The sequence below is a fragment of the Oreochromis aureus genome, linkage group 7 (genome assembly GCF_013358895.1).
Source record: "Oreochromis aureus strain Israel breed Guangdong linkage group 7, ZZ_aureus, whole genome shotgun sequence".
In the NCBI taxonomy this organism is placed as follows: Eukaryota; Metazoa; Chordata; class Actinopteri; order Cichliformes; family Cichlidae; genus Oreochromis; species Oreochromis aureus.
In genome coordinates, this window is record NC_052948.1 from 59,914,730 (window position 1) to 59,939,813 (window position 25,084).

At 40.1% G+C, this 25,084-nt stretch overlaps 1 protein-coding gene across 1 annotated transcript in view; it reads left to right on the top strand.

The window, feature by feature from the left end:
• The first annotated feature begins 403 nt into the window (after window positions 1-403).
• The window catches only part of spon1b (spondin 1b), a 107,584-nt gene continuing 82,903 nt past the window's right edge, over window positions 404-25,084 (top strand). The window contains exons 1-3 of the mRNA XM_031738308.2: window positions 404-965; window positions 2,199-2,305; window positions 14,955-15,088. Of these exons, the coding sequence (XP_031594168.1) occupies window positions 740-965; window positions 2,199-2,305; window positions 14,955-15,088 (467 nt within the window). The 5' untranslated portion in view covers window positions 404-739. The remainder of the gene's footprint in view (window positions 966-2,198; window positions 2,306-14,954; window positions 15,089-25,084) is intronic.

The window sequence follows — 25,084 nt, forward strand, 5'->3', positions numbered from 1 at the left end:
AATCTACAGACAATTGTTGTCTGATGGTCAAGCTTCAGAGACTTAATGTTATGTTTATGTGTCACACCTTCATTCATATTAAACTACAGCCAAATGGACAAATACACAAAGTACACGAAAGAAGCAAATGATATCGCTCACATTGGGCCTATGTGGAAAAAATGGGCATAGCATTTGAGGAAAAAGACTCACAGGTCTGTTCCTGCTTCACTTTGTAAGTAACTAGACTTTAACAGTGTTTAAAACCTGTTTTTACATTAGACCACCAGGCAAAACATTTCTAATTTCCCCCACGAGAGCCACACAGACTCTGATTGTTACAGTGCGTGTTTCAGGCGAAGTGAGGAAGGAGGGTGGGAGGTAAACGGTCCTCATTAAGCTCCCGTTTGGACTTTCTCTCAAGTCCTTCAAGTCTGCTTTCAGTCTCTCTATCAACACCACTGACTGATTTAGGAACAGCAGCAGCGGCAGCAGCTCTTCATCCACTCTCCCCTCTCAGGACCGCTTTACCGTGGTGCGCCCCAGACGCGCGCTCTCCTCACTTCAGGATGGACTCGTCTCCGTCTGCTTCTCTTCACCTTTACCACTGACTGTGACGCTGCCGTAGTTCAGTGGGAGTTCCCGGGGGAGGGTGCAGGAACTGTTCTTCTGTCCGCTGTTTCGCCTTTCCCCTACTGGGTTGTGTATTTTTTTGATTGAACTGCCAGCGTACGCTCCATCTCCGGGCTGCAGTTCCGAGATGGGGATGTATTTGCATCTGCTGCTTTTGCAGTACTATTTCGTCTCGAGTTTTGTGTGCAACGCCATCGCGTTTGTGGAAGAGCCCTCCGGAGGTCGGTCGGACGGGTACTGCGGGCGGATCCTCCGGGCGCAGACCCAGGGGACCCGGAGGGATGGGCACCATGAGTTCAGGCTCAGAGTGGAGGGAGACCCGGATACCTACTGGCCTGGCAGCACTTACAGAGGTAGACTTGGCTTGTTTTGACACTTTTGCGCAATTAGCGCGCAAACCTCAGAAAATTTAGCAAGTGGATTGTTTGTCAAGTTGAAAAAGAGGCACGTGTACTTCGCATTTCTGCTGTGTTTTACTTCCAAAACCAGAACTATGTGTAATCACATGTTCTCACTGGCATCAAGGTAATAACCACAGCAATCACATTTTATTAGAAAATTGTAGCCTGAAGGACGCAATTTTCCAAACCCAGTCTGCTTCCTCTGGCCCCTTCTGGGAGAGTACTGGTTTGATAAGGATACTTAGAGTTATAATGTCTGACCTATATTCACTTCCTCTTCTCTCGTTGCCAGGAAATGGACGCAAACACATACTAACATACAAGTGTCCACACGGAGACTCACACAGATCTGGCTCCAATTATGCTGACCCCTACAAATTTAAACTCCTCCTATTAGATGAATTTGATTGAGCACGTTTAAAAAAAAAAGGCCTCTTTGGCCTGTGGCACAGAGATTGTTGATGAGTTTAGAAGAATCACTAATCAATTGTAATCACAATTCACTTGCATGTTTTAAGTCCAAAGCTTTTTTTTTTTTCTTCTAAAAATTGAAATGAGTCCAGTGGAAGGGTGTTGGATGTGACCTGATGTGCTGCAGTTTTGCTGCAGGCATTAAAAACATGGATTGTAAAAATAAAAAAAAGGTCACCTTGTTTTAAAATCTCCCTGATCATGCAGTGTTTTTGGCTGTGACACCACATTTCAGCAATCCATGTCTAAATTTTAATCAGCTATCAGGGTCCTATGAAGGACACCACCAAAGAAGAAATATCCCCCAGCCTTCATGGCGCTTAAGTAGGAAATAAGTTGACTAAAAAAAACAAACAGATAAAGCTGATAACATTGACACTTCTCAGTGCCAGGAGCAAATTTAAGACAAATAGTATGAAAGTCAAGGTAAGGCTGAGCCAAATAAAATTTCACCCACATCTCATTATCTGGCTCCTGTTCCTGGCCTGTTCCCCACACAAAACTCCAAAAAGATTTATAGTCTTTTTTTATTCTGCTGTGAGATGCTAAACTACTATTTATATCCCTCACTCTCCCACATCAGTCCAATACTCAAAGGAGTGCTGCTTTCGTATGTTTCCCTGGGTGACCCTCTGTAACAGCAAGACCCTGATGTAACAATGTAAACGCCTCTTTTGTGTTATTGTTGGGTTTCAATGCACACATCTTTTACAGTGGTCCTCCTGGCAACCAGCCCTGCTTATTTCAGAGGCTTCACTCTCATCGCACTGAAAGAGGGCAGAGAGGGCACCACAGATGACGACTACACCGGCCAGTTCCAGGTAAGGCTAAGCAGGTGTAGAGAGAAGGAGGAAGGAGGTGGGATCGCTGCATACCGAATGTGTTCTTTGCTCCTTGGGAAACTTCCCAAAACATGAACTCATTTGTATGCTTTAATGCACATGGGAGTCGACTTAGCTGCTGTCTTCTGATATGGAGGTTAAAGGAGGTATTGCTGACAGATGCAACACAGCTTCCCTGGATGAAGCTAGAAAGCTGTTGTGGTGGAAAAAAGAAAGAGATTCTCGCTGCCTCTTTGGTGCAGCTCTTCAGGGTGAGGCAGACATGGCATCATTCGCCGCTAAATAGCAGATATTTCTTTCAGCGGAAGAAGGAGAAGGCAGAGGAGGAGAGAAAGAGGCATGTAGGGACGGAGAGAAAAGAGATAAACAGGGAGAGTTAAGAGAGCGAGATGTGAAATGTTTGGTTCAGTAGTAACACAACTCCCACTGAGCGGCAGAGAGCTCCTGAAGAGAGGGCCAGACTTCCTCAATTACCTCCTGCTCAGTGTAAACAGGAACACACATCTGTAGCTGTGTTTCCACACACTGATCCTAACCAGACTCTTACCAAACATGAGCGAGAGGCCACTTTCATGTAACCATGGGTTTAAAGAGAGGACTGAGAAGGTTTAACCACTTGTTTTAGCCAGTGAGTGTCAGTTATTTATCAGTCTCTTTGTCCTAAACCACAAGCTTCCATTTCAATCATGCTAGGAATATCTGTGTTTGCTGGACCTCCATGGACCACACTATGCGGAATGACTTCTCTCTCTTTTTTTTCGGCATTTGTCTTATTTACTTCAAAACACACTAATTAAAGGCAGCCCGAGGAGAGTTTGACCACAAGGAGAGCAATGTTTTTAAAAGTGGCTCTTTTTTTGAGCTGGTATCAGACGGTGACTGAAATGAAAACAAGTATGTGGGTGGTGCGATGCTTATTCCTGCTGCTGGTTTCACACTACAAAATCAAACCATTAGAATATTGTGACTCCTGACCACCCCACCACCACCGCCTCCATCTGCCCATCAGGCCTAATCATCAGAGAGTTTTCTGTTTTTTAGGCACAAGCTGACAAACTAGCTCATGTATGTAATTAGACTACTACAGCCTTTAACTGTTATTTATGCAGCTTAACAGGCTGAAAGAGCCTCGAAAGTTAGTAAAACTAAAGACCTTCACAAGTAAAATTAAAACAATAAGTTTCAGGCAAGTGCTATGACTTAACACAGTTTACCTTCACTTGTTCCGTGCTGTCTGCTATCTCAGTAGCTTTGCATGAATCACAATCCAAAATAATTCTTATGAATTGGGATATAATTCAATTCAATTTTATTTATACAGTGCCAAATCACAACAACAATCGCCTCAAGGTGCTTTATATTGTAAAGCAATCATATGACCCCCAATGAGCAAGCACTTTGGCGACAGTGGGAAGGAAAAACTCCCTTTTAAAAGGAAGAAACCTTTGGCAGAACCAGGCTCAGGGAGGGGCGGCCATCTGCAGCGACGAGTTGGGGTTAGCATCTTGGTGCAGCCCCTTAGTTCACATTCTTCATTTAAAGACGCTCACTTTTTCCGGCTTGCCCCACTTCAACACCCAAAATAAGTTCACATCAAACAACAAAAGAAGGATTCAAGTTGAACTTTACTTGAATAAGGATCAGGAAATCCTTGCCTGTTTATTTTCTAAGAAAAAAAAAATCCCTCACCTTACCTTCACTTTATATTTTCCACCTGTTTGTCCAAGCCTCAATTTGCAGTGTTTCTGAACCCCATCAGTGGGGCTGGCCCCACAAGTTAGAACCACTGACAAAAGGATTCAAGAGAAGAAAAAAAAAGCCCTTTATTTCTTATACAGATGCAGATGCGCTTCAGGGTGCTAAAAAATAAAAACAATTAAACCTAGACATAAAAATTTCACTTATCAGTTCATCCCCCACATGCAACCTGGGTTCTTGGTTGCACACTGCACAATGTGGTCGGTCCCAAACACAGAACATTATTCCATTTGTCTTGGACATGACAAATTTAATACAGGGAAAAATCCTCTTTGTATATTTTTTATAGACGATCTTTAAATGTACTTTTAAATAAATCCATGTTGTGACATTCATTTTCTTTTAAAGCATCTTTTTTAAACAAACGCATCAAAATATTCAGGCTTTGCTGAAATGTCAGTTTTTTCCAACATTCTTCAGGTGAATTGTTCATTCACAGTCATTTGTTCTGCCCCGCAGAGACTAAAAGGAGAGAGAGATTGAACTGATACTTAATATATTTGTTTATCGGTTCATTGGTTCATTTACTGGGCTGCTTTTGCTCTGGTAATTCTATGTAGTGTAAAGTCTCACATGCCCATCTTTGCCTCCTGAAGCAGAGTTGCCTCCAGGTTTGTTCTCCAACTTCTCTAACAAGAACATTTTTAATGAACATTCTTTGCAAATGATAAATGACAAACAGCAGCCAGAGGATAAACAACAACACACACCCCCAAAAAATCATCCATTAAAAACATTGAACACGAAAGAGAAAAACACCAACTGTTGAAACTAGCTGTGTGCTGGTCTGAAAAATTGAGTTCTTGAGGATGAAAGTTTTGTGAAAACCTCTTAAGGCAGAAAAAGTAAACTTTATAAATGTGGATTTTTCTTTCTTAATTCAAGCTTAGGAGCTCACAAACCAGCTTGTAGGGAAACAAAGATTCCAGAAACACCCCACATTGTTTGGTCGCTCCCAACAGGACCTTGGTTTTGTCTGAATTCAGATGAAGGACATTCGGTGACATCCAATTCACCGAAAGTCAGTTGGGCAGTCATGCAGTTCAGCTAACTAGCTTTTTGCTTTACACAGTTCAAACTTCTGTGTGATTTCTGCTCCTTGCACATTAAAAAAACACTTCCCTGTCTCAACCTCAGAGTCCCAGCAGAGTCTGGAGTGAGGCTGAGACCAAGGGGTAGGCAGAGAGCAGAAACTGGAACGGTGTGGGCTGAGCTTGAACTGAATTAAAGTTGACAATCTGCCTTTGCAATCTGTTTGATACATATTGGTAGAATCCATCAGATTCTCTTTGTTCTTTAATTGACAGTTGTGATTTCCACTTTTCCCAAAAATGTGGGAAATGATTAAGGCCCGATGAGATAAGCTCTTGTCAAAACCCTGTCAAGTGTTTAAAGACTACTTGGTTTGGAAAAGTTGATGTGGGGGTAGAAAAACAGACACGCAATTGCAAACTTTACTTTGGATTCACTTGGTAACAGAAACAAGTTTTTAAGATGATTTCATTCATTAAATACGCCGTCCTTTGTGTCCTATTTTATAATAGCGGGTCGATAAGAGAAGATGCAGCATGACAGTGAGTCTGGCTTTTTATCTAAATGACCTAAATCCATCAAGCCAGGCTTCTTTCTCTTTATCATTGAGGTTTACATAATAATACTTAAAATGAGGTATGCACAACAATGCCTGAAACTTTATTTTCCCCAAGTTAATTATGCTGCTAGTTCTGCAAAGTCATGATTGTTATTGCGCATGGAAAGAGAAGCCAAACGAACACGGTTGTGTTTCCCTGTACGGCTGTTCTCTCTCCTTGCTCTCCGGTGCTCCGTTGTCTCTGGCAGCTGTCCTGGAATGTGCCCGCCTGCTGCTTCACTAAAACACCACAACTGAGAGCTGGTGCTCATTGTTTTGTTTTTTTTTGCTTAAGCAATAATCTTCTCTTTGTCCCCATTACTACCATTAAAGGACTTTTGCCTTAATGTGTCAGACCTTGGAGAACATGTGCTGCCAGTGTGCATCTGCGAGGGAGACTCGGTATCACACTCACACGGTGCTCATTGTCTGCTGTGAAATGTGTGCCTTTGTGCTTATACATGCGCTGAATGGGCATACGGGTATAAGAGTGGGACTGCGTGTGTGTTTTTCCCAGCCCTCCTTGTGTTACTGTGGGACGTGGGTCATATTTATCTAGGCCAGCAACGTGTTATTGCTCAGGGAGACAAACGGAGCTTGTTTGGATAAGTGAAGCGTTGAGCAGACGTGAGATATTATCTTCTTCTTTTTTTCTTGCACAGATTATCCGGGGTTCTGAGTTTAGCTGGGGATAAACAAACTCAATCCGTTTAAAGTCATAGGCTTGAGACAGAGGCAATTACACAAGCCAAGTAGAACTTGGAGAGCTATAAAGAAAGGGGTGTGAAGGATGTGTGCAGGGCTGGAATGATGGTGACCTGATATGTAGTGTAATCACCCTCTAAAGTAATCCTGCAGTAATTATTGCTTCTGTTAGCACCCAAAGCCCAAGCACCGCCTCTAACAGCCCATCTCTGTTTTCTGATGGGCTGAAGATTACAAGGACAACTGTGTGCTTACTGACTTCAAGGAACTTCCAACAGTTTACACAACTTCTATTTATTATGCCTGGCAAGCTGGTTGCTTCAGATGCTTGAGGTTTGCATAAATAATGCGCGCTGCTCTGATTAAGACTTATTAAATACATTATGCATCAAGACAATGAGTACAGGCCTCTTTGATTCTTTGGGGATTCAGTTCTAGCTCTTCGAGTGTCTGACAAAATGAATTCTCACAAGTAGGTGACATATCATTTTAGGGCATTTTATAGCCATCCAAAACATATAAATAAATGATCGTTATGCAAATCTGCATCGCAATTAATCTAACATTATGGTTATTCAAGCTATACCCAAATACTGAGCAAGAGCATTTGCTGCACTTTGGTGTCTGGTAACTTTATTCTACTGCAAAGGCGCCGTATGCTGCAGGGCTCATATTGGCAGACAACCATTTAGACTCCAGCTAACCTAACCCTCATGCATGTCTTTGGGAGGAAGCTGAACTCCATACAGAAAGGCCCCAGCCTAGATTTGGACCCACGACCAATGAGCCATTACTGAGAGGCCACAGTGCTAACAGTCAGCCGTTGACGGGACTGTGCGGGTCCTGCGGCTATTCTCAAGATGAATACTGACAGCTCACATGGAACATAGGATTCATCCAGAGTGTGTCTGCTTTATTACAAACGTTCCCGCCAAATAAATCTGGAGTCTGTTTAACAGCTGACATGTTTAAAACGTAGAGAACACAGGATTATTTACCTTCAGATTCTGATCCATCCGGCGTAAAAGATTTTATTGCAAATGCACATATCACTCTTTTTTATGGATGCTGTGTAATGCTGCAGGTATGTATTAAAATCACAGGCAATAATCTGATTCACAGCCAGCTATGGGCAACAAACAGGAGATCCACTAATGTTTCTACAAACTCCCAAATTACATTTAGTGACACCTGAACGATGTTATTCAAACAGGTTCAAACATTAAAAACACTTCATATTAGAAGCTTGGTGATGGATGTTTCAGTGTTCAGGATACAATACAAGAGAAAAGTAGCCTAAAAGAGAAAAAACATACGTCACTGTCCTCTAAAATATGCATACCCAAAGCACTATTTTTTTATTTTTATTACCTAAATCAAAATATTAAGTGCTCATGCTTATATTTTTGTTATAAGCAAGTACCAAACTGGTAATATTTCCTTATTGATACATTGGTTGTTTTTGACATTTTATTTGCTGATAAACCAGAAAAACATATTGGACCCCAAAACCAATAATAGAAAACACTACTGCAGCAACACCACTGCAAAACAACCACTTAATAGCTTGTTTGATGAAACACAAAATAGAGGTACCAGGTCTTGCAATTAAACTCTTCTTCTTCTTTTGAAGTAAAGTTTCGCCCTCTGACATTTTACTAATTACACTGTTTAACTGATGGTCGATCTCTGGGAAGTTGTGTGCAAAAAATAGCACAACGAAGCTCCAAAAATGAAGACCAAATTAGGATCCAAAGATTTCCTCCCACTTGACAAATTCCTAATGACACAGTATTGTGTGAAATTGTGGTTTAATCTATATTACTGGAATAATAGCTCAGGCAAAATTACTTGCAAAAGGAAAAACTAATTACCACTGTTTGCTGTCATGGAAAATATCACCGCTTCAGTTTTAGTGTTTGGAAGGAAAAAGCGATCGAGAGTGACTGCAGTGGTCTCCACACTCTGTGACTCAGTTTGGGTCTGTGCAGGAGCCTGTATAGTTTATTCATGCTGTTTCTTGCTGGCAGTAGCCTAAACAAACTCTGTGGACCAAAAGAGGCTGGAAGACAGGCACATACATACATAGACAAAGGGACCCAATGAATATGCATATGCATGCACATTAAACATGTTTATCTGTTAAAAACATGACTGGATAAGATATTATTCAAGTTAAATTGCTACCATGGACTCTAGGTGAGGCTTCCTGCCATTGGGAATAAACCAGTAACGATTTATGCAGTTATTCACCTTTTATGTTCCTCCCATTTGAACTGTTTGTATATGCTTAAAGTTCATTGTACCAGAGATTTTATTTGACTAAAACCAAGGTCAGCTGCTTACTGACTGATAGATAGAGGTAACTTACTGAAAAAATCTAATGTTCTGTTTTTAAATGTATTTTTTTTTAGTTATTTTTGTTGGTTTTAACTTCTCCAGATTCATGCATACACAGAATGAAACAACTGGTTACCATAGAAGTGAAGCGAGCAATCTGGTAACCCATTGGTTATCATCTGATGACTTACCACTGGGTGCTGTCACCAGAAGCAATGAGTCTTCCTGTATAACCATCACATATTCAGATATCTGATGTCTAACATCATCAAAGCATCCAGGTCAAGACTTCCTGTTTGTGTGCCGGTCATTGTTTACAGCCTGACTGTAACAATGCAAATACATTCTTCAAAATCTACTCTGATATCAAGCCAAGGGTTTTTTTGCGGTTGCATTATGGCCCGTGACTTCATATTTTGGTCTATGCTCAAACATGTTTGGTCAATACTAGCTGGAGTATAAAGAGTACCAGAAAGCTTGCAGTACCAGGATTTTGCCTGCTGCCTACAGATTCTGCACATTCATATGCAAATGTCTATTTATAGAGATCGAGAAGTCAGTGACTATATAGTTAAGTTTCAGAAACAGGTTAAAGACAGTTTTCTGTCATAGAAAGTCTTTTTACTTTGGGTCAGTCATTAAGTGTGCCCCCTAAATATGCTGTTTTGTCAAGGTGACAGACTTGTCGGGTGTTTTCAGAGCTTTTATCGCCACATGTCGATAATGTGAGAAAAGAGAACACAACAAACTGAAAGAAGCACAGGAAGCAAATCATTTGAGACTTCTTAAAAAACCTGGCAGTCCATTTCTAGTGTGCATGAACACAAACAAGAGATGAGCACTCTTTGGTCTGATCACTGTGACAGCAAAACCGTTTTTTATATAATTTTATTTTTGCTTTTAAATTAAACACAACATGCTTACACAAAATCAACCGAGAACAATTACTACATTTAGCATTTGTGAACTTATAAGCATGAAAAGAAAAAAAAGAAGAAGGAAAAAAAAGAAGAAAGCAAAACCGTTTTAAGAGTTTCTCTGATTTGACCCCCACAAACCATTAGTGCACTATAAATGTGGATATCACTGTAAAAGAAGGAGATTTTAAGAAGAGCTTTGGGGCTCTTTTTTATATGAAATGGACCCAATGAACAATGCACTCCCTCTTTTTCAGCGTTATTTTGTGTAATTGAATGCCAAAAGCCACAGAATTGGCCCCATTTGCTAGGAAATAGAGCCACACACGCACACACAAACACACACACATATATACATCTAATATTTATTTATTTTTTCTTTTACAGAGTAGCTGTTTGGATTTGTGACACTGCTGCCTTGGTTGGGTGGCTCAGACAAAAAATGTAATATGATGCAATATTGGTGATAGCCCCAAGATCTCGGCGGTGTTCTGCAGTAATAGCACAGCTTTGATTGATGGAAAGCTCAAGGCAAAATGTCGGTGCCTCCGAGGTCTTCATCAAGACAAGAGAACTTTGTTACTTTCTGAAATAAGCTCGTCTTCAAGTGTTGACGTGACATTTCAATCTATCTTTCTGTCTGCTTATGTTTTTCCTCTGAAAAGTTTTATCTTTGCACTCAAGTCCCAAAGGTTTTAACTGTATTCACTCCTTTGTAACTGCTTTGCATTTAATTACTAACTTGCAAAGTCTGTGCACACACCAACCAAAACCAAAAAAACCCCCAACACGCACAGCATTGCACACTAATATCACTCTTATTGTCAGATTTCTCAGGGGATCGTGGGTTTGCATTGTCTGTCTCGAGCTCTCTGTCTCTTTGTTTTGTGTGTGTGTGTGTAAGCACAGTTCTGCGTTTGCTTGTGCAGGGACTCTGAAGCATCTGTGTTTACTGTCTCAACATGGAGCAAGAGATTGAGAGAGCGAGATCGAGACAGACAAACCGTGGCGTGGACACTCGCAGACACCGGGGTGTGCAGTGAAAATAAACGCTGCTTTGCGAGTCTTCTCACACGCCTTCACTCTTCCTTTCAGGGTTTTTTGTTCTGTCTTTCCATTGCTTGCACATTTTGGGTGATTGAACAATATGGGTTGAACCTTCAATGTGTCTGACTTGTTAGTAGCTTTGCTGTTTACAGAATAGTCATGACAGAAATATCACCACCGTGTAAGTAGTTGTACTTTTATCTACAAGGCTGTCTGTAATGGGGATTTCATTTTCTGGACTTAAAGCCTCACTGTGATTAGTGCAGTTGCAGATTTGCAGACTTGTCTTAATTTAAGACTTGCCTGTCTTCGGACTGTTTTTCGTGCCGTGACTTTAAAGCCGGTGTTTCAGACTGGAGTCTTTACTTGTGACCTTAACCTTCTTGACTTCTAACATTAGATTATCTTGAAGTGGCATTTCATTTATCTCTCTTAACTCTGTCCTTTTCCAGACTTGGGACTTGCCCTTTTTTAGCATAGCACTTCATATTGACATGATCGTATCCCACAGTTGCTGCAGGTTTTTCAGCTCCATATCCGTGATGTGAATCTGCTGTTCCACCAGTCCCAAATGTTTTTTATTAGGTTTGAACTTTGTTACATGGCACATTATCATGCTGGATGCAGCCATCAGGTGATGGGCACACTCTGATCATAAAAGGATGCACATGGTCAAAAACAATACTCAGGTATACTGTCATCTTTAAACAATGCTCATCTGGTACTTGGGTTACCAACTAAGTATCGCCTCCAGCCAGAACTGTTAATAGAGGGCAGGATGGAGCCACAGTTTTATGTTATTTATGACAATTTTTGACTTCACAATCCAAATGTGGCAGCAGAACATGAGGCTCATCAGACCAGGCAAAATGTTTCCAATCTTTTGTTGTCCAAATCTGGTCAGCTTTTGCAAATTGTAGCCTCAGTATCCTATTCTTACCCGACAGGCGTGGCACCCAACACTGTAGTTCGTCTGCTTCAAGATTTGAGGTGTTGTGCATGCACAGATGGTTTTCTGCATAACTTGTTTGTAACCAGGGTTTATTTGTCTTACTGTTGCCTTCCTATCAGCATAAAGCAGTTTGACCATTCTCCTGACCTCTAACATCATCAAGGTATTTTAGCCTGAAGTCCTGCAGTCACTGGGCATTTTCTCCTGTTCAGACTGTTCTCTGTAAACTCTAGAAGTGGTAGCATGGGAAAATCTCAGTATGTCAGTAGTTTCTGAAATACTCAAATACTCAGAGCAGTCTGTCTGGGACCAACAGTGTTCAAAGTCACTTAAATCACCTTTCTTCCCCTTCAATGTACAGAGTTGCTGCCATGTGATTGGCTGATTATATATATGTTTTAAAAACAGTTAAAAGCATCTACTTAACAAAATGTCTGGTTAGAATAACATTTTTTTTTAAGTATTAAGTAAAAAAACACAAAAAGAAGACATGACCGTGGTGCTGAGTAAAGTGCTGGGTCAACATGACAGCACTGCTCTGAAAATAAGCACTGCTGTGATGCATTCATTTTTGATCTGTTCTTTAGGCTATAATAAAAGGCTCATTATGCAGTGTAAATGCTGAATAAATCAATGGTGGAATGAGTGTTTTGAAAAGTTTGCAAGGTAGTCATACTGGATATTTAATGCTCTGAAAGTTGTATTTCAGCCTGGATAAAATGAGGTTAAAATGCTACGGTTTCCAACTTGAGAAACAGTGAATGATGTCATTTCTGTGGATCAACCTTTAAAGTCAACTTGAAGATTCACATTTAGAAATGAGGAAACTGTATTCTTGTCTTTCTGACATAGATCTCGGGTCGCACCACAGCCATCATCTGTCCGACTATGATTTTAGCATCTTGTTGCACTTACACCACTAAAGTAGAAGGCAAGCAGGGACAAGTTCCCCTTATAATTAGAGCATGTGCATTTACATGCAAATTAAGTATCTGAAGGCAGTCTTTGCTTTACTCTGCAGAGTTAGCAAGTTCACTCACTCTTCAGACAGAGAGCAGACGAGAACTGCCATTATGAGTTACAGTTGACCTTGGCCTGAAAATTGTGTCTTGACATGGAAATTAACTTTCTTGACCCAGGTGCTTTTTCCTTACGTAAATTTGGACTTGACTTTCTTGAACTGGGTCTTCGCTGTGTTCACTTTGACAATCTGAAATATCTATCCTGACTTGTTTTGGGTTGGGTTAAGATGTAACTGTCTTAAATATGCACAGGATATGTTTTAACCTATAATGTACACTGTATGCCAAAAGTATTGACTCAACCATCCAAATTATTTATTCTGGTGTCCCAGTGGAAGTGATTAGGCATGCAGACGGCTTCTACAAACATTTGTAAAAGAATTGGTCGCTCTCAGGAGCTCAGTGAATTCCAGCAGATAGGATGATACCTTTTATAAGCCAGTTATGAAATTTCCTCACTACTAAATATTCCACATTCAACTGTTAGTGGTATTATAAGAAAGTGGAAAGACAGCAACTCAGCCACGAAGTGGCAGCCTCTTAGTTCAAGTGAAAGGAACTCTTAATGCTTCAGCATACTTAGACAGTTTGGAAAATTGCTTCCTCCCAACTTTGTGCGAACAGTTTGGGGATGGACCCTTCCTGTTCCAACATGATGGCGCACCAGTGCACAAAACAAGGTCCATAAAGACATGGATGAGTGGTGTAGAACTCAACTGGCCTGCACAGAGTCCTGACCTCTGTTCGGAAGTCTGTGCAGCTTCTGAACGAATGGACAGAAATTCCCATCAGTAACTCCTAAACATTGTGGAAAGTGAATTGTGCTTCTGTTGTAAACAGACTGCAGTGCTGTCAGATAGGCAAAACAATCTGATATAACATACGGAGGATCACACACGCTGTAGCACTGCTGTGCTCTTTCTCTAAATGTTAAATGTTCACCAGCACTATTACAGAAATTAAGCTGAGTTTTCCTCATGTCTAGACTGCATCTTTGCGCCATCCTTGTACATGTTCTGTTTTGAATCCACCTCGTTATTCCTAATATATGTTTAGATTCCTCTGTCAAAAAACTCTGCCTTTCTCTCAACCCAATGAAGAAGAGAGTCTGTGACTCTTGTCTCCCTCTTTTTGTCTTCAGGACTTTGGGACTGGGTGTTAGTTCATTGTTACTGTTGAGGCGAAGCAGCTGTAGAATGCTAGCTACTAGGTCAAGGTCATGTGTGGATGCGTGCTTTTGTTTTTCGTGTGTGTTTAGTCTATTAAAATGTCTGACAAGGTCCAAGTACCAAAGGGACTGTGCTAGACATGTCATGAATACACAAGTTTGTTATTATCCAAAGCCTCTCTGAGGCACTCTGAGAATTGTACGCTTTCCCACAACTTTGCTTTCAGCCCAAACTGGTGTCATTTCTGTGATTCCGACAAGCAAAAAGCAGCAGTTGTCAGTGTCATCAAAACTACTTCTGGTATTGTCTTAAGATTAAGCATAAATGGTAGGTAACCAGTGATAGATTTATTTAATTTTCCAAAACAATATATTAAAACTAAATTTCCACTCTGTTTTCACCATCATATAATACATGAAACACCTTGTTTCTCTTGCTGTGCGATGAAGATGAGACCTCTCATTCTGTGCATCCACTTATATTATAAACTTATTCTTATGTTCTGGCTTTCCTGTAAACATAGTTCATTATAATAATAAGAAAGTCAGCACACACAATTACTCCTTATGTGCTATAGAAGGTCATCAAATACAAGGACAGCACACAAAAGTGTTTTGCTTCTATTTCACATTTTGTTGAAACATCAATTTCTGCTACATTTCTTCTGAAAACCTACAGAATATTTGATGTTTTATGTAACTGTTTGTCAATTTCAATAAACTTGAAGAGTGTAATCTGTTGTCACTGATGCCTGCGCTGTTCTGTGCTGCTACTCTACCTGCCTCTGGATTTTAATGTACGCTCTTCTAAAATAATATAAGTAATCACATTGTCTAATAAGCTATTGTGTGTACTGTGTTTGATATATTGTCTATGCTACTTGGCAGAGCATAGAGGTGCAGTATTGCATTGTGAGGCTTGTTGGGTCTTGTAACATTGTTTTTGAATTCCCTTGCCTGGATTGATCTGGATTCTCTTTTTCCAGGGAATTTTGAGGAACACCAACATTATTTGATGCCATAAAGTTCAAAGTGACCTTTTCAGAAGCAAAGCCATTTAATACTGAATACTCATTCTTTTGTTTCTAGATCATTGATGAAGACGAGACACAGTTCATGACCAACTGTCCGCCCGCGGTGACAGAGAGCACGCCTCGCAGACGCACCAGGATACAGGTCTTATGGACAGCGCCACCCAGTGGGACTGGCTGTGTTATACTTAAGTGAGTTTTTGCTTTTCCGATGACTCTTCATAGACACGTTTAGTAAAGTTACAAGAAAAAAACAGCTGCTGCTTGCGCCAAAACAGGTTTAAAAGTTCAGCTCGAAAACGCCAGTTAAAGCTTGAATAGTGCATGTTTATAGAAAATCAAACCCTAAAGATAACACATAGTGAAAGATTATTTGAACTGTGATAGGCACAGGTGTCTGGATTTAAAAGCCACGATGGCAGATTTTAAATCAGCCCCTGCTAGCTGATAGGAGTGTTTTGTCTGTGTGCGTTTTTTTCTTTTCTTTTTTCTTTTGTTACATGATGACAAAACCATAAAGGTCAAAGTGACAGATAACTTTACTCAAGCAAGTTTGAGCAAGTTGGTTTTCATGCTGCTGGAAATCAACAGTATCTAATAGAAAGGAACATAAGAATACTTTGGAATGGAAAAAAAGGTCAGATTAACATCCATGTGTCATCTTAAATAATTCTACAACATCAGGAGCATTTTACTCACTTTTTACTTTTACTTTTCCTTCACAAAGCAACCGCAAAGCAGAATCTCTCCTGTTAGTGAATATAGCTCACTGGTGTGGTCATTGTTGCTTTTACAGATACTCGTAATCGGTTATAGGCAGCACATTAAGTAAGCTGATGCCAGGTGTTTCTTTAGATGGTGCACGCATTAGCTTCTGTGAAGGGATCAGCTCTACAAAGGAGAGATGGATGGTGATTACTGGGGGCAATTTGTGGTTTGAAGCAGGTGGGGCTCTAAACCTCTGTGTAATTTCAGGAGCGTGTGTGACCTTAGCTTTATGTGCATGTGTGAAATGGCGCCAGCAACTCTGAGGAGAAATGCTGTGAAACTCTGAAGAAGGTGCACTGTATCAGGAGGTATTATTTTGTCTAGACACGCACTGGAAGAACAATAACTGTTCAGTGTTGTGCCCTTTATTAGTTATTTTAAAGCCTCCATAAAATAAGAGCTCTTTTTTTTACAGTGATAACAGTGTTTCCTCAAATAATTAAAAAAGGTGGGAAAATGCACTGTATGCGAATTCTAATGATAGGAAGGACACGTATTGATATATGCGTATCGGACATATGCATATATTGGTTGGGCTGTAATATGCAGATGAGCCGCAACATTAAAACCACTGATTGGAGGATGAAGTGTGGTCTGGCTCTTTCAGTCTTGGGGCTTTTAGGGCGGATCCAGTTCAGTCACATCCTGCTGATGCTCGACAGTAAGAACTCTGGGTTTTCATTGTGTTCCTGGAGTCATTCCTGAGCAGTTTTTGCGGTGTAGCACAGAGTGTTGGCCGTCTGGATTGACCTTTGCCTTTGGGTAATGTTTTTATTGTTCGCAATCAGTCAGTAAAATGTTGATTTTATGTCCATTTTTACAAATGCATTAGTAAAATGTAAAGGTGAAACTAAAGGTTTCTGTAAAAGTACATGAAAATATTTTCGACATTTATAGAAACAAAAGGAAAAAAAATTTTCTCTCTGAGATTCAAACTAATCAAAGGCATTTATTATTATTAGACCATTTTTTTTAAAAGCTACTTGTTTTTCTGGAATTTAATGAAAATGATGGGAGAGAAACAGAGTGGGAACATACAAAGCTGATTTTAGTGAAAGAAGGGGATGATTGTTATGCACAATGACTACACGTTATGCTTCTACAAATTTAATATTCTCAGAAAACAAATAGCTCTTCCCGTTAATACATGATGGAGTGTGACGTGTAATTCAGGCCATGTGCGAGGAAAAAACAAATGATGTGTGGGCTCAGACAGCTACAGTGACTTATGGCAAAATGTAGCTGTGAGCCACTTTTTGACAACTTGAGAATACAAATGATAAACTGAGATAACTCAGAGGGAGCACACCTCTGAAAGTGTCTGCCTCTCTCCTCTTCTCTCCACAGGTATGCCTTCTTTTTCTTAGCTTTCTCTCTCTCTCTCTCTCTCTCTCTCTCTCTCCCTCTCTCTCCCTCTCTCTCTCGCTTGTTTCCATCTCTTCAATGCGACTTCCCAAAGGGAATAACCTCCCCGACATGCATCTCTTCCTCCACTGAGCGAGTTGCTATAACTTGCCCTCACCTCCACCGTATACTCACAGCTGTTACTTTTAATTTATCTGCTTTTGCTGTATGACAGATGGCACATAGCCATCCCAGTGTCTGCCGGTTCAATAAATCTAGCCCTGTGTAGTGGAACATCTGCTATGCAAATTCACCTCGTTTTTCTGTCACTTTTGTCTGTCAGCTGCGAGATAGAGATTTAGTATTACCTCATTTAACATCTTCGCCTTCCTCGTCTCACTTCGTCTTCTTTTTAACGGTCTGCTCTCTGCTGTTGTAACGTGCCCGTCATGTTATCTGTGTTTGGCTCTATTCTGTTTTTCCCGTGATGCTGTTCACAGTGTCGAGGAGCAGATTCACACCAGCCAGGAAGGAGATACTTTGCAGTAGGTTTGTGCTATAAAACACCGCTTTAGTGGACAACACAGGCAGCTGTCTTCATAAATCATGTAGCTTTACCCTGGCCAGTTCTGAGAGTGGCAACTTCACTTCTTCTAGCAATCTTCACAGCAAAGCTACACATTTTCATCCCACTGTGGGAATGCTCTTCTTCTCCCCGCCTCTCTTTATCTTGCGATCTGTTTCATCCCACTCAGCATTCACTCGCTTGGAGAAAAAAATATGCTGTCAGTCCACAACGTCAAACACATGTCTCTCGGCTCATTCCAGGCACTTTCAAATACAGCTCCCTGCAGTTGGGAGCGTTCCAGTACTCCCCCCCCCCCCGTATGAGCCCACTGGTCGTTTCAGTGCTGGAGAAAGCCTCTGGGATTGTGTATTTCATTCGATGCCAACTTCAACACCTGCTATTTTGGAATCATTGCAATTATAATTTTTTGCAAGGGGGGTGATAAAGCTGTTAGTGACAGCTGTAGCATTTAAAAAGAGGGGCTTGTTTAGTTTTTTTGTTTTTTTAATTACAAAATCAGCTGCAGGTTTATATATTTATTTCTTATTTTTAAAAAAAATATAGTGGTGAAAAGCAAGATCTGCTTTTAAACTTTAAAAGAAAAGTTGCTTTGTGTTTTACACACCGAACATCAGCCGCAGTGCACGGGTTGCTAGAAGAAAAACTTGCATTACATGGAAGAAACTAACACACAGGGGTCAGTGCTTTGGAGATGTTAATCGTTTGTTGCTAAAGCAAGTTCTGTTTGTCTGTTTTGGTCTTAACTGCAAACAGACGAAGAAAAAAAATCTTTCTCTGTGAGCTTCTTCTTTTTTTTTTTTTAGCTCTGTCTCATTATGTTACTTTAGGTTAAACACTGTTTTGGAAGCCTTTTCTGTTCTTATTGTTGTGTACTTAATTGCTAGTACATTCACTCCTGTATTTTGCGTGCTTTGTTGCTGGGAAAGTGAACCGACAGGTTTAGAAAGATCCCCAGTGTGTCCTGGGTCTTCCCTGCAGCCTCCTTCCAGAAAAGATGAGGAGTGCAAAACCACTCCCATTTTGCAGGTTGTCTCGTTGTTGCCCGTCTTGTGCACCTGTTGTTAATTTCATTAACACCAAAACAGCTGAAGCTGATTAACAACAGCCTCTGCTACCTAAATGAGCCGATCAAATTCCCAGAAATTTAATTGACTTGTCGCTATACTCGGATTAAAAAGTGTTCCTCTAATTTTTTTGAACAAAGTATTATTTATTTGTTTTATTTTGTTTTCCAGAGTCTGTCAGACGGTCGGATTAGTTTTAAAGAAATTCCCAAGAGAATAAAAAATGTGTCTGTTGTTAAAACTGTCAATTATAAAACTCCATCAGAGTGTCGAGCTGTAATGCACGTAAGGGATTATTTCTGAGGTTGTGGGTGTGCCTACTGTAGATAACCTGATTGAACTGTAGGTTTGCTTCCTTTACGTCTGACTTTTACTGAAACAACTGCCAGATCTTAGCGGTTTCTATGGTGATTACAGTCCTATAATAATCAACATTGATGAATTACAGATTGAATAATCAATTAATAACTAAACTAAACAATTAATAACTTTTTTGATTGCAGCATCTAATTTTGTTTTATTATAAGTGATGGAAATTTTAAATTACATTATTGCACTGTTGACTAAACATTACCTCAGATGCACATCGTGCCATCACAAAACAGGGGCTTAAAGTGTCGGGGTCAGTGGGCTGTTTGGCCCCCTTACTGGTATTACCCATTACACACTACACACACAGACTGCACAAAGACAGTGTCGTGGATAGTAATAGCAAACTGAGTTAATAATATAATAATACATTTTGAGAGTTTACATAACAAATGATAAGTAAAAACTGTACTGATTAGGCAATGATGAAAATATTCATGATATCACGACTGCTATGTTCATACCTGACATCGCTGCTTCTTGTGAAACTTGGAAGAAGCGATTTTCTAAAGTTCACACAGGAATGTGTGAGCTGAGAACACCTGAAAGAAGCCGGCTGTTAAACACGCTCATCGGTTTCTTGGCAAGCAGAACATGTCAGCAGCTTTTAAATAGCGCTCTCTATCATGTGCTATACCTGCTCGTCTCAGCTCTCGCTGGCACTGGAACTAACAACAACTGTGTGTAACTTCTCTCCTGGAGGCAGGTAGTGTACTGTCAGGCCTGCCCTCCTCCCCCTCAGCTGGTCAAGTTGTCGTCATTCATCTGGCTTTTTTTTCTGTCTGGAAACAATGTGTAGCCTCCGGCTGAGGGAAACAAGCTGTAAAAAAAACCTCACAGGCACTGTATTCGTTATTTTCTACTGCATATTTAGCTTCACTGTATTTATTTTTAATGCTTGATTTCTATGTTCTTGGGACTTAGAAGTTTTGGCTCTGATACTACAAGTACAAAAAAGCACTTTTATAAATAAACTATTTGTATACACTATATACTTACTGTTATATAAAGCACAAAACTGTGTCTGCCATCGTCAGTGTCAGAACGGCTGAAAGGAGGAAATGTTTGAATATTAATTTTGCCAACGTTTGTTGAGTAAGTTTGTTTTATCGCTGAGCAGAATTAGCTCTGGTGGAAACGCTGCGTTTTTTTCTTTTTTTAGTGTTGGCCAAACTCGTGTTTATCTGTGATGAGGATGTGAGAACAGCTGTGCAGAATTTCAAAGTCCAGAGACATTCTGAACTGTGCTGTGACCTTGTCCAAAGTTGCCCTTTCCTATATGTAGACATCTTCTCATCAGATGCATTCTGACAAATGGAAAATGCTCTTGTTGGTCTAGGCGAGGGTGCTGCCTTGTTAGAGAGCGCAGAGAAGCTCTGCCGGGAAATGTAAGAAAAGTACGGGGCGGCAGTGCAAGTGTGAAAGCAGCTATAGTTAGAAATGTATGGGTGGACAAAAAGCTTTGCATAGCAGCTTCTACAGGCTTGCTCATACTATGATCTGCACTCAGTGTGTGCTTTAAAATGTCTCACTTCTCTTTATGATCAGTGGTCAGTTGCAGAGGTCATGACCCTTTCATACATTCTAAATCCAAAAGGTATCCTTTTCATTTCCCTAAATTTAGGGATGTTTTGTTAAATATAAATGTACCTTACATTAATATATAAATGAGTGCATACCCTATCCACCGTATCTTTGAATCCAATTGTAATGGCTTATCCCTACAGTTTAGGTAGTTTATGTTTATTTTGGTCTCTACTGATTGAAAAATATGTCCTAGCAGCTACTGTTAAAGTTCCACTATGTGTAACAGCAAGTTTCTTACTTTGACCATGTGACATCTTCTGAAATGTCAAAAATCAAGATCCATTGGCAATAAATGAGAACAGTAGCGTCACTAGTTAGTAAGGTTTTACTACTCTGGACCTTATATAATGTCAGTGAGAGTGGAAATCCCTCACATGCTCATCTCAGGGACAGAACCCTTACCCATCTGTTGTTCAGACCTGTTGTTTGGAAGGGGCAGCCTCCCTTCAAGCCTTCAATGTGGCTTGAAGGCACTAGGGAAGGAGAATAATGTGTGCCCTTTAAAAATAAAGCAAATTCGATCAATATCTTCTACTTTCAGCTGCTTCCTTTAGGGGTCATCACAGTGGATCATCTGCCTCCATCTCACGCTATCTGTAGCATCCTCCTCTGTCACACCAACGCTCTGCATGTCCTCCTTCAGTTCATACATGAATCTTCTTTGTGGTTTTCCTCTCATCCTCCTGTTATTAGGAGGCCTACGATATATTTACTATCCCTCCTTCACACACATCCAAAACCATCTAAAAGTTGTCTCTTTAACTTTGTCTGTGTGGAGGCTCAACATATAAATTGGTCAAATCTGAGAAAAGCCATGACTAGCCCACCTCTTTTTTTGTGTTCATAATGCATTTTTGCTCATAAGTACAGGAGGAAACTACATGAGATTTTCAAGAATGAAAAACATATTTGAAATCCATTAAACACTACAACCAAAATAACCTTATCAATTTAAAAACATTTTTTCCAAACAACTTTGTTATATAGCCAACTTTGAGCTTGAATATAAGAGAATGTTTCAAAAGCAAAAATGCATCACTTTAATGTCTGAAATGTAGTGGAAGAGAAACGAGCATTGATTTGCTGCATGCCTTATCTGCTTTCTGATAATTCAGTGGAAAAAAGAGATTATAGCAACTGAATGATCTGCCTTTTACTTATATTTTGATAACAGGCTTATTCCTCTAGCTTTCATTTCTTTCATGGTTGAATAATTGGCAAATATAAAATATCAGATTCTATTTACTCAAAGAATTAAAACCATGATATTGCTGAGTGAGTCAGGGCTATATGTATATACGTAGCTTGTACCGATCAACTTTGACCTTTTGCTGATGACATGAGCAACATGCAAAGTCCTGATAATCATGATGTCATAAAAATAAGATTGTCCCAACACCAACTTAGAGCAAAATGCATTGTGACAAAATATCATTGATTTGGAAACTTGAACAATTGTTGTTTTGACAAAGAATATGTGCCAGAAAACTTCCAGAGTTTTCAACAAACAAAGAGGGATCACATCCTGTCACCACGGCAACTCTTCTAATGGTCTAATTCCCACATCTCTGGAATTACTCAGTTCTGTGTTTCAGCCAGTGATGTTGTTGACAATAAGACATCGCTCTCTCTGAGACAGTCCAAGGAACCCACAGCCCATCACACCCAAATCAAACAAAGCTCTAAGCTTACTGCTCCAAGTTTACACTAGTTACAGTAGTAACTACCATCTATAACACCGTCTCCCTGGTACCCTAGAAAAGATCTGCTGCATACAGAGGTTACATTTCATTGTTCTTCACAATATGATGACAGAAGCAAGAAAACTGCACAACCCAACAAATAAAAAATATAAAAATAACTATATAAGAAGGTTGTTTTAACACAGAAGGAATCACAATTTGAAGATGAGTGTGGCATGAAGGGACTAATGGATGTTTGGTGGAGTTTTGCTGTTGAAACTATGATATAAATATGGTAGGAGCACTTTAAAGCAGAATGGGGTGAAGAGCCTTCAGCTTCCAGACCCTTCTTCTTAGGAACCAGCTTTGTCCCGGTTTGGGAGACTGACATCCTTTCTGCTTTTGAGATTAGCAGGAAAACTTTACTTTTTGATAAAATTTATAGTTTGGGCTGGATCAGGTAGCCCTCTGTTAATCCCATCTCAGTAGGTCTAAGCTGCTGGGAACTTGCCATGATGCAGAGTCTTTCTTCCACTCACCACTTTCCACTGTCCGTGTGTTTATGCACCACTTTGTATTTTAATCGTTAGTTATTATTAACTGCATCTCCCTCCCCTGCTCACCAACCAGTCACGATGGCTGTCCCTTCCTTACGTCCTGCTAAAATAGAGATTTTCCTTCCCACTGTCGCCAAGTGCTTCCTCAGAGGGTCCTATTGTAGGGTCCTTACAATATAAAGCATCTTGGAGTGACTGCTGTTGTGATTTGGCGCTATACATATAAAATTGATATTATGCATATTATTATTGATATGGATGGTGAACGTTGGTATTGAAAAAGTCATGCTAAAGGAAAATTAGAATATGAATTTTTAATTATACTTTGAGTTTCTTTTGAAGTTGATTTGGTTATTTTTTTTTAACTGTTTCTCAGCCCTGAAATTTTTATGTTACAATGATTTTTCAGTGAGCCTCAGTGATTTCCCCCCATGACACAGCAATAAGCTGTCACTACAACTTTTCATGTATGACATATAGTTATTTGACTTTTAGTTTCTGTAACATTTAAGGTTTTCGTCTTCTTCTTTTGGTGGTAATATTTCCATCTTTTGAACCAAAAAGCAAAGCTCTTAATCTACCCACATAAGCTATCATCAACTATCAAAAGAAAACTCACAGCACTAGAGCACCCGTCGTTTCGAAATGATCTTCAAACCTCAGTAGATGAAAACTTTTGGCTTTACAGGGTTTTGTTTATATCTTGAGACTGTAGTAAACACGACTTGATTGCATTTCTTTTTTCGTAGGGAAACTGTCAAATCATCTCAGATTACTTTAATAATGGTGAGCCACCCACATTTTCCCTCCTTTCCCGCATCTTCAAAGCATCATCCAGACTCAACTGCTGCATGTTATGAAGAGCTGAAAGGTTTTCTTATTTCTACCTTGTTAGGACTTTTATCTTTCACAAGAGTGAGGAGTCTGTATACTAATAACTGTGGATGCAGGATGTGTGTTTGTGTATGTGTGTGTTTGTCTGTTTTCCACACCAGGTCACTAAGGTCCTTCTTGTAGCTCTGATGAGCTCAGCCTGAATCTGTTCTTTAATCTTTACAAACTCCTGAAAAATCTTTTCGTGTTGGGAAACGTTTCCCCCGAGAGCTGAGCTAGACAGAGAGATGGATAGAGATGAGAGAAAGTGAGTGTGCATGGGGGAAGATCGGGGGGAAAGTTTTGCCGTCTGTTGATCACTTTGTTGATCAGGTTTACACTTAAACATCTCCCTCCTCTCTCCAATTCTGCCCTTCAGCCATCTGTTCATCACATTTTCACCTCACATTGACCTCCTGCCTGATCTTTCCATCAGTATTCCGAAGCCGTTAGTGGAAGGACTCCAGGAAGGGGATGAGGCCACAATTCATCTGCTTGCTCAGTGACGGCATGAGTCTGACTGCAGTGAATCTGTTTGACAGCAGAGTTTAAACTCTTCTGTCCTGATTCACTGAGAAACAAGAGAATAGGGTTTTTCACTGATTATAAAACTAGACTATTTAAAGTATGGCCAGCCTTTAAAACACAGTTCTTGTTAACGTTGGGGTTCTCAGAACACTAAAACAAATACATTCATAGAAAAAGAAATTGATTATTTCTAGATTGATTCTTGCTTTGCCTGCTGTGAGGCCCAAACATGTGGGTGGGTTTATTCAACCTTCACACTTGTCCCTGATTCCTGCTGGACTGTTTGAGCTCAAATGGGGTTTTTGGACCCCCCTGTGTTTAGCTAGCACCACAGGCAGGCGGTGGTGAATCCTGACATCACAATAACTCCCCATATTAACGACTTGTATTAACAAGTTTTTTATATAGGCTGAAACAGCAATTGGACTGCAATTAATTTCCATCCAGAAATTTATAGTAAAAAATGGCTTAAATCGTCACTTTGGCTATTCCTTGAGTTCACCAGATCCACCATAATGCAGTCAAGGATCGCAATGTCTTCAGTTCCCACCCTCGATGTAATGTTTCATCTCTTGTGCTTCGTGTAACACACAGCTCAAAAACAACACTTAATTTCTCATTAATACAACGAGCATTTAAATTGGCCAGAGGTCCCCATAAAACATAATGATGGCATTAGAGTTGTGGAGTTAAGTGTATGAAATGAACTTACTCACTTTGACATGCCCTCCAGCATTTTTCTTACCCTTTAAATTACTAAGTTGAACTCAATTTACTGACATTTTTTTTGCTTTCATTTCCACTTTAAACAAACCAACAAATGCAGC